We start from the raw sequence: 18,120 nt of genomic DNA, 5'->3' as shown, positions 1-18,120 counted from the left end.
TATCCGTATATCCCAGGCGGCAGTTCCCATTGTATTTTACTGGACCTGTGTTAACATTTCTTTTCGTGGTATGTATCAATGTAAACCAGCCCACAACTACAAGGAATTCTATATATACCCGGTGTAGCCAAAGGATTTAGTGTATCTTTTGGCGTTCTTAAACTTTGTTTTATCATCTTGGTGGGACTGAGTATGGTTTCCACCCCGTATTTTCTCAACACTTTCTCAGTGCGATCTGTAACCTTACCAATGATCGGAAGGGAAACTTTCCCGCGGGCGGCCGTTGCTTCTCGTTGATATAGGTTCTCTCCCTTGAGCGAAATGCTTGATTTATCTCCTTGTTAGAATAACCATTGTTTTCGAATGTCGGCCGTAGATTGTTTTACCTCGTAAGTCGGTTCACAAATTTTGTATGCTCTATCTACCAAAGTTTTAATCACACCTTTTTTTCTGGGGTGTTGGTTAGAATTAGATAAAATTTGGGTGTCAACGTCGCACCATAAGAATGGCGATTGATTACTTTCAAATTAAGAATGTTGGCATTACCAGACATAACCTCGTAGCCGACGTCATGTGATGAACTGTAGTGCCCTCTACATCTACATCTACATGACTACATCTACATGACTACTCTGCAATTCACATTTAAGTGCTTGGCAGAGGGTTCATCGAACCACAATCATACTATCTCTCTACTATTCCACTCCCAAACAGCGAGCGGCAAAAACGAACACCTAAACCTTTCTGTTCGAGCTCTGATTTCTCTTATTTTATTTTGATGATCATTCCTACCTATGTAGGTTGGGCTCAACAAAATATTTTCGCATTCGGAAGAGAAAGTTGGTGACTGAAATTTCGTAAAAAGGTCCCGCCGCGACGAAAAACGTCTATGCTGTAATGACTTCCATCCCAACTCGTGTATCATATGTGCCACACTCTCTCCCCTATAACGTGATAATACAAAACGAGCTGCCCTTTTTTGCACCCTTTCGATGTCCTCCGTCAATCCCACCTGGTCAGGATCCCACACCGCGCAGCAATATTCTAACAGAGGACGAACGAGTGTAGTGTAAGCTGTCTCTTTAGTGGACTTGTTGCATCTTCTAAGTGTCCTGCCAATGAAACGCAACCTTTGGCTCGCCTTCCCGACAATATTATCTATGTGGTCCTTCCAACTGAAGTTGTTCGTAATTTTAACACCCAGGTACTTAGTTGAATTGACAGCCTTGAGAATTGTACTATTTATCGAGTAATCGAATTCCAACGGATTTCTTTTGGAACTCATGTGGATCATCTCACACTTTTCGTTATTTAGCGTCAACTGCCACCTGACACACCATACAGCAATCTTTTCTAAATCGCTTTGCAACTGATACTGGTCTTCGGATGACCTTACTAGACGGTAAATTACAGCATCATCTGCGAACAATCTAAGAGAACTGCTCAGATTGTCACCCAGGTCATTTATATAGATCAGGAACAGCAGAGATCCCAGGACGCTTCCCTGGGGAACACCTGATATTACTTCAGTTTTACTCGATGATTTGGCGTCTATTACTACGAACTGCGACCTTCCTGACAGGAAATCACGAATCCAGTCGCACAACTGAGACGATACCCCATAGCTCCACAGCTTGATTAGAAGTCGCTTGTGAGGAATGGTGTCAAAAGCTTTCCGGAAATTTAGAAATACGGAATCAACTTGAGATCCCCTGTCGATAGCGGCCATTACTTCGTGCGAATAAAGAGCTAGCTGTGTTGCACATGAGCGATGTTTTCTGAAGCCATGCTGATTACGTGTCAATTGATCGTTCCCTTCGAGGTGATTCATAATGTTTGAATACAGTATATGCTCCAAAACCCTACTGCAAACCGAGTCAATGATATAGGTCTGTAGTTAGATGGATTACTCCTACTACCCTTCTTAAACACTGGTGCGACCTGCGCAATTTTCCAATCTGTAGGTACAGATCTGTCGGTGAGCGAGCGGTTGCATATGAGTGCTAAGTAGGGAGCTATAGCATCAGTGTAACCTGAAAGGAACCTAATCGGTATACAATCTGGACCTGAAGACTTGCCCGTATCAAGCGATTTGAGTTGATTCGCAACCCCTAAGGTATCTACTTCTAAGAAACTCATGCTAGCAGATGTTCGTGTTTCAAATTCTGGAATATTCCATTCGTCTTCCCTGGTGAAGGAACTTCGGAAAACTGCGTTCAATAACTCCGCTTTAGCGGCACAGTCGTCGATAACAGTACCATCGGCACTGCGCAGCGAAGGTATTGACTGCGTCTTGCCGCTTGTGTACTTTACATACGACCAGAATTTCTTCGGATTTTCTACCAAATTTCGAGACAATGTTTCGTTGTGGAACCTATTAAAGGCATCTCGCATCGAATTACGTGCCAAATTTCGCGCGTCTGTAAATTTTAGCCCATCTTCGGGATTTCGCGTTCTTCTGAACTTCGCATGGTTTTTCCGTTGCCTCTGCAACAGCGTTCGGACCTTTTTTGTGTACCACGGGGGATCCGTTCCATCTCTTACCAATTTATGAGGTATGAATCTCTCAATTGCTGTTGCTACTATATCTTTGAATCTGAGCCACATCTCGTCTACATTCGCATGGTCTGTTCGGAAGGAATGGAAATTGTCTTTTAGGAAGGCTTCTAGTGACACTTTATCTGCTTTTTTAAATAAAATTATTTTGCGTTTGTTTCTGATGGATTTGGAAGAAATGGTATTGAGCCTAGCTACAACGACCTTGTGATCACTAATCCCTGTATCAGTCATGATGCTCTCTATCAGCTCTGGATTGTTTGTGGCTAAGAGGTCAAGTGTGTTTTCGCAACCATTTACAATTCGCGTGGGTTCGTGGACTAACTGCTCGAAATAATTTTTGGAGAAAGCATTTAGGACAATCTCGGAAGACGTTTTCTGCCTACCACCGGTTTTGAACAAGTATTTTTGCCAACATACCGAGGGTAGGTTGAAGTCCCCACCAACTATAACCGTATGAGTGGGGTATTTATTTGTTACGAGACTCAAACTTTCTCTGAACTGTTCCGCAACTGTATCATCGGAGTCTGGGGGTCGGTAGAAGGAGCCAATTATTAACTTAATTCGGCTGTTAAGTATAACCTCCACCCATACCAATTCGCACGGAGTATCTACTTCGACTTCACTACAAGATAAACCACTACTGACAGACACAAACACTCCACCACCAATTCTGCCTAATCTATCTTTCCTGAACACCATCTGAGACTTCGTAAAACATATTCGGCCCTCCCTTGAGTTCAGGTTGCAGTTCACCGCTCCCCTGGTGATTTCTCCCACAGTTGGAGATGAAACGTTAGGAGAAAGTTTTTGACATCGACCACGGCCTATCAGCCGGGAAGTTTCATATGAAGTCAGTACTGAGCGTGAAAGCCTACGTTGTACGTTTAAATAGAATCGGACCAAATTTGTGTGCTGATTTATTACCGTAGCTACTACACCTACATTTGCATCTACACTTACCAAGATTTACGTTGTATTACGGAGAGTACTTCTGGTACCACTTTTTCCCCCTTGGCTTTCCCATGGACGACGGCGCTTGGGGAGAATGACTGACGGTAAATCTCCGCATGAAGTTTAGTTTCTCTTTATTTTCTCGTTCTGGCCATTTCACGAGACGTATGTGGGAGAAAGTAATATACGAGGGTAATCCCAAAAGTGAGATCTCGTATTTTTATAAGTACATAGACCTGTTTATTTCTGCAATGGTTTACATCAGTTTACAGTTTGAAGATTTAACTATTTTTCGACATAATCACCATTTCTGGCCGGCCGGAGTGGCAGAGTTGTTCTAGGCGCTACAGTCTAGAACCGCGCATCCGCTACGTCGCAGGTTCGAATCCTGCCTCGGGCATGGATGTGTGTGATGTCCTTAGGTTGGTTAGGTTTAGTAATTCTAAGTTCTAGGGGACTGATGACCTCAGAAGTTAAGTTCCATGGTGCTCTGAGCCATTTGAGCCACCATTTCTGTCGATGAATTTTTGTAGACGCAGTTGCAGTTTTTGTATCCCCATAACATACCAGCTCTCCGCCATGCTGTTCAGAAAGTTATGAATCTCTTCTTTCACCTCGTCGTCGGAGCTGAATCGCTTTCCGGCCAAATGTTCTTTTAACCTAGGGACCAGCTGATAGTCACTGGGCTCCAAGTCAGGACTATAGGGTGGGTGGGTGATTATGTTCCACTGAAACTGTTGCAGGAGAGCAACGGTTTGCCGAGCGATGTGTGGGCGAGAGTTGTCATGGGGAATGTGTACGTCCCTGCTCAACATGCCTCCTCTCCGGTTCTGAATTGCCCGTTTGAGTTTTTTTTAGAGTCTCACAGTAACTGTCAGCGTTAATAGTGGTCCCAGCGATTCAGCTCCAACGACGAGGTGAAAGAAGAGGTACATAACTTTCTGAAGGGCATGGCGGCGAGCTGGTATGGCTCAAATGACTCTGAGCACTATGGGACTCAACATCTGTGGTCATAAGTCCCCTACAACTTAAAACTACTTAAACCTAACTAACCTAAGGACATCACACACATCCATACCCGAGGCAGGATTCGAACCTGCGGCCGCAGCAGTCCCGCGGCTCCTGACTGAGCGTCTAGAACCGCTAGACCACCGCGGCCGGCGAGCTGATATGTTATGGGCGTATAAATACTGCCACAGCGTCTACAAAAATACATCGACAGAAAAGGTAGTTATGTCGAAAAATAGCTAAATGTTCAAGCTGTAAACTGATGTAAACCATTGTAGAAATAAACAGGTCTATGTACGTATAAAAAAAATAGGAGACCTTCCCTCGTATTACCCGATTTTTCCGGGAAAGTTCTTTTTCGGAATTTCAACAGTAAGCCTCTTCGTGATGCATAACGACTCTCTTGTAGCGCCTGCCACTGTAGTATGATGTGCATCCCCGTAACGCTTTCGCGCCGAGTACACGATCCCGAGGCGGATCGCGCCGCTTGTCATTGAATATACTCTACATCCGCGTGCTACAAAATAAGCAGCTAGCAAGGCACTGGGTGGAAGCCATTTTCGCTACAGAAAGAAAATGGTGAAGCCAGTGTCTTTGATGGAAAGGTGTGTTCTGAAATGAAAAATGTGTTCTCCTTACTGGTAATTCTACACTGGATGAAAAAAAAAATATCTGTCGAATATTGCACACGTCTGATTGAACATTTGGATGAAAGAACTACGAGAAGAGTCCAGGAATGCAAAAGAAAAATAAATCGTTTTTGATTATAGCATTGCGTTTCCAGTCAAATGTGTTTAAGCATTGGGAAAACTGTGATATTATGTTATATTTACTAACTGTTGTTTTAGCCTATCATGAAAAACAAAAATATCTTCCCCATCCCACAAATAATCAGAACAACCATTCATGTGGATGAAACAGTTATTAAAGTATGGGCTGCATGTATCCCCACTCTCGGTTACTTCCTATTGTAGATGCAATCCCGCTCTCCAGAAGCACATAAATCTGAGTCTATTTTTTCTTACACCCCTTACCACACATGTAATGGCGGGTGGGTCTAGGAGCGCTCACTGCGCTGGGAAAGTAGGGTTAAGTCGTAAAAAAACGCGAATGTGTCAAGATGTTTTCATTTAAATGTACACTCCTGGAAAAGGGAAAAAGAACACATTGACACCGGTGTGTCACACCCACCATACTTGCTCCGGACACTGCGAGAGGGCTGTACAAGCAATGACCACACGCACGGCACAGCGGACACACCAGGAACCGCGGTGTTGGCCGTCGAATGGCGCTAGCTGCGCAGCATTTGTGCACCGCCACCGTCAGTGTCAGCCAGTTTGCCGTGGCATACGGAGCTCCATCGCAGTCTTTAACACTGGTAGCATGCCGCGACAGCGTGGACGTGAACCGTATGTGCAGTTGACGGACTTTGAGCGAGGGCATGTAGTGGGCATGCGGGAGGCCGGGTGGACGTATCGCCGAATTGCTCAACACGTGGGGCGTGAGGTCTCCACAGTACATCGATGTTGTCGCCAGTGGTCGGCGGAAGGTGCACGTGCCCGTCGACCTGGGAGCGGACAGCAGCGACGCACGGATGAACGCCAAGACCGTAGGATCCTACGCAGTGCCGTAGGGGACCGCACCGCCACTTCCCAGCAAATTAGGGACACTGTTGCTCCTGGGGTATCGGCGAGGACCATTCGCAACCGTCTCCATGAAGCTGGGCTACGGTCCCCCACACCGTTAGGCCGTCTTCCGCTCACGCCCCAACATCGTGCAGCCCGCCTCCAGTGGTGTCGCGACAGGCGTGAATGAAGGGACGAATGGAGACGTGTCGTCTTCAGCGATGAGAGTCGCTTCTGCCTTGGTGCCAATGATGGTCGTATGCGTGTTTGGCGCCGTGCAGGTGAGCGCCACAATCAGGACTGCATACGACCGAGGCACACAGGGCCAACACCCGGCATCATGGTGTGGGGAGCGATCTTCTACACTGGCCGTACACCTCTGGTGATCGTCGACGGGACACTGAATAGTGCATGGTACATCCAAATCGTCATCGAACCCATCGTTCTACCATTCCTAGACCGGCAAGGGAACTTGCTGTTCCAAGAGGACAATACACGTCCGCATGTATCCCGTGCCACCCAACGTGCTCCAGAAGGTGTAAGTCAACTACCCTGGCCAGCAAGATCTCCGGATCTGTCCCCCATTGAGCATGTTTGGGACTGGATGAAGCGTCGTCTCACGCGGTCTGCACGTCCAGCACGAACGCTGGTCCAAGTGAGGCGCCAGGTGGAAATGGCATGGCAAGCCGTTCCACAGGACTACATCCAGCATCTCTACGATCGTCTCCATGGGAGAATAGCAGCCTGCATTGCTGCGAAAGGTGGATATACACTGTACTAGTGCCGACATTGTGCATGCTCTGTTGCCTGTGTCTATGTGCCTGTGGGTCTGTCAGTGTGATCATGTGATGTATCTGACCCCAGGAATGAGTCAATAAAGTTTCCCCTTCCTGGGACAATGAATTCACGGTGTTCTTATTTCAATTTCCAGGAGTGTATTTGAAACTATCAGATTAGTTTAAAAGCTAGTTCCGTTCTTCTAAATCTCTAACTCTGCCCATATCAAATTCGCTTTCTTTGTGCTACGGTAGAAGCAGTTTTGAGTCTGGTTCCCAACTTTTACCCTACCCCAATTTTGACATTAGACAGCCATAGCTTGGCAACCGATGTACAATACTGGTCATTAAAATTGCTGCACCACGAAGAAGACGTGCTACAGACGCGAAATTTAACCGACAGGAAGAAGATGCTGCGATATGCCAATGGTTAGATTTTCAGAGCATTCACACAAGGTTGGCGCCGGTGGCGACACCCACAGCGTGCTGATATGAGGATAGTTTCCAACCGATTTTTCATACGCAAACAGCAGTTGACCGGCGTTGCCTGATGAAACGTTATTGTGATGCCTCGTGTAAGGAGGAGAAATGCGTGTGTAGATCCTGAGAAATCAGTACCCAGAACAACGACCTCTGGCCGTAATAACGGCCTTGATTCGCCTGGGCATTGAGTCAAACAGAGCTTGGATGGCGTGTACAGGTACAGCTGCCCATGCAGCTTCAATACGATAACACTGTTCATCAAGAGTAGTGACTGGCGTATTGTGACGAGCCAGTTGCTCGGCCACCATTGACCCGACGTTTTCAGTTGGTGAGAGATCTGGAGAATGTGCTCGCCAGGGCAGCAGTCGAACATTTTCAGTACCCAAAAAGGCCCGTGCAGGACCTGCAACATGCGGTCGTGCATTATCCTGCTGAAATGTAGGGTTTCGCAGGGATCGAATGAAGGGTAGAGCCACGGGTCGTAACACATCTGAAATGTTACGTCCACTGTTCAAAGTGCCGTCAATGCGAACAAGAGGTGACCGAGACGAGAACCAATGACACGCCATACCATCACACCGGGTGATACGGCAGTATGGCGATGACGAATACACCCTTCCAATGTGCGTTCACCGCGATGTCGCCAAACACGGATGCAACCATCATGATGCTGTAAACAGAACCTGGATTCATCCGAAAAAAAAAAGACGTTTTGCCATCCGTGCACCCATGTTCGTCGTTGAGTACACCATCGCAGGCGCTCCTGTCTGTGATGCAGCGTCAAGGGTAACCGCAGCCATGGTCTCCGAGCTGATAGTTCATGCTGCTCCAAACGTCGTCCAACTGTTCGTGCATATGGTTGTTGCCTTGCAAACGTCCCCATCTGTTGATTCAGGGATCGAGACGTGGCTGCATGATCCATTACAGCCATGCGGATAAGATGCCTGTCATCTCGACTGCTAGTGATACGAGGTCGTTGGGATCCAGCACGGCGTTCCGTATTCCGCTCCTGAACCCACCGATTCCATATTCTGCTAACAGTCATTGGATCTCGACCAACGCGAGCATCAATGTCGCGAAACGATAAACCGCAATCGCGATAGGGTACAATCCGACTTTTATCAAAGTCGGAAACGTGATGGTACGCATTTCTCCTCCTTACACGAGGCCTCACAACAACGTTGCACCAGGCAACGCCCGTCAACTGCTGTTTTTGTATGAGAAATCGGTTGGAAACTTTCCTCGTGTAAGCACGCTGTAGGTGTCGTCATCGGCGCCAACCTTGTGTGAATGCTGTGCAAAGCTACTCATCTGCATATCACAGCATCTTCTTCCTGTCGGTTAAATTTGGCGTCTGTAGCACGTCATCTTCGTGGTGTAGCAATTTTAATGGCCAGTAGTGTATTTTGTAAATTTTAATGCAAATCTCTACAGTACAGAGGTACTACTTTTAAACCATATATGGTTTAAAAGTAGTGATTAAGTGAATGAAATCTGCATGTACTATCAGAGTCAGCGACTCCCACACTGGACGTATGTTGTGTACATACACTCCTGGAAATGGAAAAAAGAACACATTGACACCGGTGTGTCAGACTCACCATACTTGCTCCGGACACTGCGAGAGGGCTGTACAAGCAATGATCACACGCACGGCACAGCGGACACACCAGGAACCGCGGTGTTGCCCGTCGAATGGCGATAGCTGCGCAGCATTTGTGCACCGCCGCCGTCAGTGTCAGCCAGTTTGCCGTGGCATACGGAGCTCCATCGCAGTCTTTAACACTGGTAGCATGCCGCGACAGCGTGGACGTGAACCGTATGTGCAGTTGACGGACTTTGAGCGAGGGCGTATAGTGGGCATGCGGGAGGCCGGGTGGACGTACCGCCGAATTGCTCAACACGTGGGGCGTGAGGTCTCCACAGTACATCGATGTTGTCGCCAGTGGTCGGCGGAAGGTGCACGTGCCCGTCGACCTGGGACCGGACCGCAGCGACGCACGGATGCACGCCAAGACCGTAGGATCCTACGCACCGCCACTTCCCAGCAAATTAGGGACACTGTTGCTCCTGGGGTATCGGCGAGGACCATTCGCAACCGTCTCCATGAAGCTGGGTTACGGTCCCGCACACCGTTAGGCCGTCTTCCGCTCACGCCCCAACATCGTGCAGCCCGCCTCCAGTGGTGTCGCGACAGGCGTGAATGGAGGGACGAATGGAGACGTGTCGTCTTCAGCGATGAGAGTCGCTTCTGCCTTGGTGCCAATGATGGTCGTATGCGTGTTTGGCGCCGTGCAGGTGAGCGCCACAATCAGGACTGCATACGACCGAGGCACACAGGGCCAACACCCGGCATCATGGTGTGGGGAGCGATCTCCTACACTGGCCGTACACCTCTGGTGATCGTCGAGGGGACACTGAATAGTGGACGGTACATCCAAACCGTCATCGAACCCATCGTTCTACCATTCCTAGTCCGACAACGGAACTTGCTGTTCCAACAGGACAATGCACGTCCGCATGTATCCCGTGCCACCCAACGTGCTCTAGAAGGTCTAAGTCAACTACCCTGGCCAGCAAGCTCTCCGGATCTGTCCCCCATTGAGCATGTTTGGGACTGGATGAAGCGTCGTCTCACGCAGTCTGCACGTCCAGCACGAACGCTGGTCCAACTGAGGCGCCAGGTGGAAATGGCATGGCAAGCCGTTCCACAGGACTACATGCAGCATCTCTACGATCGTCTCCATGGGAGAATAGCAGCCTGCATTGCTGCGAAAGGTGGATATACACTGTACTAGTGCCGACATTGTGCATGCTCTGTTGCCTGTGTCTATGTGCCTGTGGTTCTGTCAGTGTGATCATGTGATGTTCCTGACCCCAGGAATGTGTCAATAAAGTTTCCCCTTCCTGGGACAATGAATTCACGGTGTTCTTATTTCAATTTCCAGGAGTGTAGTTCCACGTAGTCAGCGCGTACACAACTTTCCAATAGAGCGCTCCCCGCTAAGCACAACAGCGCAGGCGCAGCGCTCGTCCGTCTGCGCACTACGAGATGTTGCTTGCATAGAGACGGACCAAATTCTGCTTCCGCCGATCCGCGTATTAATATGTAACGTCACCAATGAGATTGCTGCTAACGTAGAACCCTTTCTCCTTACGGATCACACTCGCGCAGTGATACCTGAACGTGCGAGGTATTATAACGAGTGTACAGACCTCCGATTAGTCAGTTTGCATTAGTCTGTACCTGTATGCATTAGTCTGTAGTCAAGTTGCAGTCTGCGCCTAATAAGATTATCATATTACTGTACATAGCCATGAAGATAAATGTATAGACAGTTTGTCAAGTATCAGAGATATGTGGGAATAAGATTAACGTACCAAGACCAAAGGAACTTCAGATTGTCAATTGTAAATACCGTCCAGAATCAAGTTATGGAATGTCTACGCTTTTTATTATTTTGATAAATGTGTGTGAAAATTAATCAAGTTCTGTTTGAAGTTGGTCACCGTCAATCTGCTACTCTAAGCGTGAAAGTGCCATTTATATCGTCTGACCCAACGGCAGAAGATAAACACGCCACGATAAGACCACGAGACATATTGCTGACAGTCGCCTCATTCGTTAGAGCGACAAGTCAAATAATCTGATGGTGTGTGTACCGAAGGCCTTACAGTACGCACACCGCAACATACTTAATATTATTCTACATACAATATCTCCTGAAGAATAGAGTTTAAAAGCTGTGAAAGGCATGGGGTAGGGTTAATAAAACTGTTTTTAGCAGCCGGTTGGCTGTTATTCTCAGTCCTCTGGAGCTAAAACAATTCTCGTTGTATCAATTTCAACTTTGGGCTAGGAGGAGAATCTTCGCCCCTCCCCCACAGACTAGTCCAGCAGAAGTAGATTTTGGGGAGGAGGAATGAGCAGCTGTTCGACGTGCAGGTGCGTGGAGAAGCTGAACGTGTCGTACAACAAGGTGAGCGTGTTGAGCTCGAGCATGCTGCGCGTGCTGGACCGCGTGCAGTTGGCGGACCTGGGCGGCAACCCGGTGCACTGCAGGGGCTGCCCGCTGGTGGAGCTGCAGCAGTGGCTGCTGGGCACGGCGGTGCAGGTGCGCGCCGGCGGGCTGTCGGCGGCCGCCACGGAGCTGCGCTGCGCCGCGCCAGCCGTCGTCGCCGGCTTGTCGGTGGGCGCGGCGCCCTCCAGCCCGGAGGACTGCCGGGCCCCAGTAGACGAGGCGCGGCCGGTGCTCGCCCTGGCTCTGGGTCTGGCGGCCTTGGCCGCGCTGGCGCTGGCCGCCGCGGCGCTCTGCCACCGCTACCGCTTCGAGCTGGCCTACAGCGCGCACCTGCTCCGGCTGCGCCTGCGCGCTCGGGCCACAGCCAGAACTGGTGGACGCAGTGCTGGCGCCGCCTTCCTCTACGATGCTTTCGTCTTGTACAGGTACACAACTACCTTAAACACCAGACGTCTCATATCTTTTGGAGTTGTCCCTTATTTAGCTCAAGTGTCCCATCCTCCTGACAAAATACATACTGGATGTATTATGTCCCGTGATTCATTAACGGTACCGTGTATTCTGAAATCGCGTACTTTTATGTAACAAATAGAGTAACCAAATGTAGAACAAGTATGGACAAAGAATAAATTTTCAGATGCTAAGGTCACTAAAATCATTTATTTGTACAGATGATTTATATCGGCGGTTCTCTGTTGTTGTCTTTCGATCTATATTTATATCATTTTATAAGCTTGGGTACTTACCTGCGAAAGGCAGAGGTCCCGACTTTTGAGTCTCGGTGCGGCGTACAGTTTTGATCTCGCCAGAAATTTCATCTCACGACGAGATCATCATTAGAAGTGCCATATTTTCTCCCTTCGTGGAATACTGGGTTTTGAAATTTAATCAAGAACATTGGCACAATTGCTGGTTAACAAATAACAAATGCCACCATTTCTTTTATTCCTCCTGGTAAGTGTTGGCGACGAAATTTCTTCTGACAATAGGATTTGAACCGCCATATTTAAGAACGCTAACACTGTAGTAATGTCCATTACCGACTACCTCTACTCAGATGGGTTGTAAGTCAAATTATTTAGACAGAATATTGAATATGACCAGATTTTCTTTGGATAATGTGCTCAAAGACAAGTGCAAGCCACATCGCAATAACAAAACTATCTAACTCGAAGAGTCGATACAGTCTGATTGTTATGATGCCTGCTGAAGAGCTGATGTCGATTACAGTGGAGGTGACCGGCAGTGGGTGGTTGAGACGCTGGTGCCGCTGTTGGAGAAAGGACCGCAGCGCTACCGCCTCTGCCTGCACGAGCGAGACTTCCAGCTGGGCACCGTCATCGTGCAGAACATCTCCAGCTCCATGGACCGCAGCCGGCACACCATCGTCGTTCTCTCAGACAACTTCGTCAGCAGCAAGGTGGGTCAATAGTGCAAGTACGTTAAGGGCGCTATTAGTCACCACTAGAGGTATACAGAGTGTAAGAGGTCCGTGCTAGCGCACTCGAGCAGATGTAATTTAGATGAACTGCTTACGCGCTGCCTGCGATATGTAAGCTATAAGAGAATCTCAGACCAGAGAGCAGTGTTGGCTGCAGTAAGAGCAGTGTCAGTACGAGTAATTAGTAGCTAGTTTTCGTGTGTATGGAGTTGCTGGGCCGGTCGTGGGGAGCGATGGCGGTGTCTGAGCGATGTAGTATAAGGTAAAAAAAGCCGCGCGCATATGTAGTTTGTTAAACTAAATTTGTACTATTGTTATATCAAGTCCAAGTAAATGTTTCAAAAAATCTTTTAATAGTAATCCTTTTTATATAATTACCTTTTTGACAATCAATCATCTGAATTCAAAGCATCTACTAATTTCTCCAATCCATTGTCATCCCGATTACCGTAAAGAAAAATCAGTTGTTTCTTTCTGTACACGACAAATCTAGTGGCCAGCATTTCACTCGGCTGTGCTAGAAAAATTTCTTATAGGAGCAGATATATACGCGTTCTCCGGCGACTTCATTGAGGTAAGAATTTTCAATTTATTCAGTATAATCTTTCAGGGCCATGACTTAGCACTGCTGACGTCCAAAATTTACCACTTTAAATTCACAGTCAATTATTGAAAGGTTATAATTGATCACAATGGTACAGGAATAGTGCGAAAGTCGTTCGAAGAAGCTCTCCCAGGCACTTAAGTGTGATTTGGAGAGTAGTCGTGTAGATGTGTATGTACACTCCTGGAAATGGAAAAAAGAACACATTGACACCGGTGTGTCACACCCACCATACTTGCTCCGGACACTGCGAGAGGGCTGTACAAGCAATGATCACACGCACGGCATAGCGGACACACCAGGAACCGCGGTGTTGGCCGTCGAATGGCGCTAGCTGCGCAGCATTTGTGCACCGCCGCCGTCAGTGTCAACCAGTTTGCCGTGGCATACGGAGCTCCATCGCAGTCTTTAACACTGGTAGCATGCCGCGACAGCGTGGACGTGAACCGTATGTGCAGTTGACGGACGTTGAGCGAGGGTGTATAGTGGGCATGCGGGAGGCCGGGTGGACGTACCGCCGAATTGCTCAACACGTGGGGCGTGAGGTCTCCATAGTACATCGATGTTGTCGCCAGTGGTCGGCGGAAGGTGCACGTGCTCGTCGACCTGGGACCGGACCGCAGCGACTCACGGATGCACGCCAAGACCGTAGGATCCTACGCAGTGCCGTAGGGGACCACACCGCCACTTCCCAGCAAATTAGGGACACTGTTGCTCCTGGGGTATCGGCGAGGACCATTCGCAACCGTCTCCATGAAGCTGGGCTACGGTCCCGCACGCCGTTAGGCCGTCTTCCGCTCACGCCCCAACATCGTGCAGCCCGCCTCCAGTGGTGTCGCGACAGGCGTGAATGGAGGGACGAATGGAGACGTGTCGTCTTCAGCGATGAGAGTCGCTTCTGCCTTGGTGCCAATGATGGTCGTATGCGTGTTTGGCGCCGTGCAGGTGAGCGCCACAACAAGGACTGCATACGACCGAGGCACACAGGGCCAACACCCGGCATCATGGTGTGGGGAGCGATCTCCTACACTGGCCGTACACCTCTGGTGATCGTCGAGGGGACACTGAATAGTGCACGATACATCCAAACCGTCATCGAACCCATCGTTCTACCATTCCTAGACCGGCAAGGGAACTTGCTGTTCCAACAGGACAATGCACGTCCGCATGTATCCCGTGCCACCCAACGTGCTCTAGAGGGTGTAAGTCAACTACCCTGGCCAGCAAGATCTCCGGATCTGTCCCCCATTGAGCATGTTTGGGACTGGATGAAGCGTCGTCTCACGCAGTCTGCACGTCCAGCACGAACGCTGGTCCAACTGAGGCGCCAGGCGGAAATGGCATGGCAAGCCATTCCACAGGACTACATGCAGCATCTCTACGATCGTCTCCATGGGAGAATAGCAGCCTGCATTTCTGCGAAAGGTAGATATACACTGTACTAGTGCCGACATTGTGCATGCTCTGTTCCCTGTGTCTATGTGCCTGTGATTCTGTCAGTGAGATCATGTGATGTATCTGACCCCAGGAATGTGTCAATAAAGTTTCCCCTTCCTGGGACAATGAATTCACGGTGTTCTTATTTCAATTTCCAGGAGTGTAGAATGATGCCCTATTCGTCTGTGCTCCAATAATATAATTTCCTTATTGCTCCATATGCCTACAATGCCACCAGGCAGCATTTAGTCTCGCGGTGATAAGTGGAAGTTATGTTTTGTCTCATAAATGCGGCTGCCACGGCGCCAATGGCATACCACCTCCAATGGTACCACGTTAGTAAAGTACTGTAATGTTCGGAGCAACCCTTATGTTGATGGCAGCCTCCATAGGCGTATACAGAGTAAAGTCGATGACTTACTCGACATGTGCAGTATACGTTAAGCACTAATGATCGCAGGCGATGCGATTGACGGAGTGTATTGTTAAGAACTTGGTATGAAATGCTTCTTTTTACTAGCAGGTTAATGGATGAGCTATGAGTGTACGCTGGATGTTTCAGTGGTGCATGTGGGAGATGGACGTGGCGCACCACCGCACGCTGGACCCGTCGCAGCGCGAGTTCATCATCCTGCTGGAACTGGAGCCGCTGGAACGGTCCGCGCTGCCGCGGCACCTACGCTTCTTGATGGACACCCGCTCGTGCGTACACTGGCACCAGGCAGCCGACAGCGACCACCACCAGCAGGCACTGCGCTCTCTGAAGCGGGCCCTGGGGCCAGGCCTCTTCCCCCGTACTGAGACCACTGGCTGCTGACCACGAGGGGCCTCCACCTCCAACGAATCCCAACCGTCTTACTGCGCTTCACCAAATTGTCCTTATACGGGGTGAGCATTGATAAAACCGGCAAACAGCAGAGGCGGATTCCTGACTGGAAATGGACGAGAGGAGGTCCTACGAACATATGTCCAGAAATGGACCGTATGTGCGCAACAACAACAAATCGTCCCGGAACATACTGCAGTGCTGCACTGCGTCTATGTCACAGATGTCGACAGTGGCCTCCAAGGGATGCAATGCATGCATTCACACGTGACGTCATAGACTGCCACACTCTCTTGCACGTTGCGGCCTCTCATTGAATACTGTTTCAGATATCATGAACACGGAAGGTCTGCACATCAGGAACTGGTTCAGCATACATAACGCTTTTCAGATGCCCCCAGAGGTTAAAATCCAAAGGGTTTAAATCCGTTGATCTAGCATCCCACGCTATAGGGCCTACGCATCCTATCCAGCGTGTGGGAATGATGTTGTTGAGGTGTCGGCGAACAGTAACGCGGAAGCTGAGAGTTGGTTCGTCATGCAGAAACCACATAACTGTCAGGCACATTTTCAAGCAGCCCAGACAGAGTATTCCATAGAAAGTCCAGGTACGTTCCTCCGTCAAGGCGTTGAGAAATAATAACTGGTCCATGTATGTGGTAATCAAGAATCCCTGCCCACACACTGATGATGAACTGATTCTGATGAGACGCCTCAACTATTGCCTGAGGATTGTCTGTTGCCAACTGATGATGCAAGTTCTGGTAAAGGTTGATCCATCGGTAAAGAGGACTGATGACAATAATCCTATAATTATGACAGTCTGTGGCAAAAACCACCAGCAAAATCCTTCCCGTAGAGGGAAATCCGCTGCTAATATTCTTTGCACTCATTGCAGGTGATAGGTATACTAACGGTCGTAATGCAGGATACACATAATTGTACTTTGGCGTACACCACGTTGGCGGGCCACTTGCCTGGAGTTTATACCAGGGTTCGTCCCAATGTCCTGTAGAAGCTGGTCCTCCAGATCTGGTGTAACCACATTCTCCCACCCTCCTGCACGTTCGTCTTTCTGAAAGGATCTATGATCACACAAACACCTAACAGGGCCTGAAATGTTGTATGATGTGGTACAGCCGTGCTGCCTCTCGACCGTTTCCATCTGCTTGGCTATACAGGAACACCATCCCAGCTTATTCTCGACATGAATGCCGGACTATTTTGCTGCTTACAGTACGCTGCGTCCACCACAGCCCGCAACGCACATGCAACATGTTCATAGGACCTTTTTTCCTTCATTTCCAGTCAGGAATCCGTTCGTGCAGTTCATCGGTTTTATTAATGTTTAGTTTGTGTACAGGACAAGCCAAAAAAAAGAAATGAGAAGGCCAGACTAGGGTAGGCCGTCGAACCGACCCGAATTTTATGGATAACCGTAGGTGTGAAATGCACTGTTGTGGAGCTTCATCCATAAAACGACAGCCAATTTGCACCGAGTGTGCGGAAGTTTGTCCGGTAAACGAATGTGTTTGGGTATGTCTAACAAAACTGTTTGTGCAGTAGTGCTGTAATAACAATAACGATTAAAAATACTCTGACTACATAATTTTTCGCTGTGCATTACATAAGTACCTGTTACTACGCTAGTTTAATTGAGACACATTAAATTTACATTGCACATATGAAGAGACAATAAACTTTCTTTCCATACACAGTTCTGAACACTTGTTGGGAAGGATGAGATCATTGCACTAATGCGTGCATGGTGCAACTGTACAAGTGTTGGGGCCTGCAAGCGCTGCCTATAACAATAAAACAAGTTTTGTAAATGTTCCATCCAATATGTGTTTCACTAAAATCCTTCTGAGTGTGTAATCACGTCTAAACTACCAATAGCAGCCGGCGTTCATCAGGGTGACTAAAGACTGCCTACATAAGCAACCAAAGTATGAAATAGTTTTATTACAACCACCGGAAAAATGCTCCTATCTGAGCACAAAAAAGGCAAATATGCTCCTGTTTAGACTCTGCCTGGAAAGTACGGTACCAGCTGCCTTATTCTACTTTCCTCATCGCCTTTAAAAATTTTGCCAAAAATTTTGGCATGCGAACAAATAGCGCTCTTTTTAGCATGCAGTTCACCTCTCACTCCCATAAGGTCCCTAACTGTAACTCGTTCACATCCATTCGTCCATCACTGTAAGCCGCTCATACTAATCCACTCCCATTCTCTCATTCTCACCCACTCAATTTAGCCCAACACATTACCACTGTCTCTTTTTGTCTAACTCTTACTGTCTCATAGCCACAGTCTCCTTCGTTCTGTCCTACTTCTACTGTCTCCTCTCAGTGTCACTGCCTCCCTCTTGCTCTCTCTTATTGCTA

At 48.3% G+C, this 18,120-nt stretch overlaps 1 protein-coding gene across 1 annotated transcript in view; it reads left to right on the top strand.

Annotated features, from left to right (window-relative positions):
• LOC126325232 (toll-like receptor 2) overlaps window positions 1-17,576 on the top strand; it is a 71,312-nt gene extending 53,736 nt beyond the window's left edge. Inside the window, exons 4-6 of the mRNA XM_049995155.1 lie at window positions 11,349-11,849; window positions 12,655-12,844; window positions 15,469-17,576. Of these exons, the coding sequence (XP_049851112.1) occupies window positions 11,349-11,849; window positions 12,655-12,844; window positions 15,469-15,723 (946 nt within the window). The 3' untranslated portion in view covers window positions 15,724-17,576. The remainder of the gene's footprint in view (window positions 1-11,348; window positions 11,850-12,654; window positions 12,845-15,468) is intronic.
• Window positions 17,577-18,120: the final 544 nt, after the last annotated feature.

This window comes from Schistocerca gregaria, chromosome 2, assembly GCF_023897955.1.
Source record: "Schistocerca gregaria isolate iqSchGreg1 chromosome 2, iqSchGreg1.2, whole genome shotgun sequence".
Lineage (NCBI taxonomy): Eukaryota > Metazoa > Arthropoda > Insecta > Orthoptera > Acrididae > Schistocerca > Schistocerca gregaria.
This window is presented reverse-complemented; position numbering and strand designations above follow the sequence as displayed.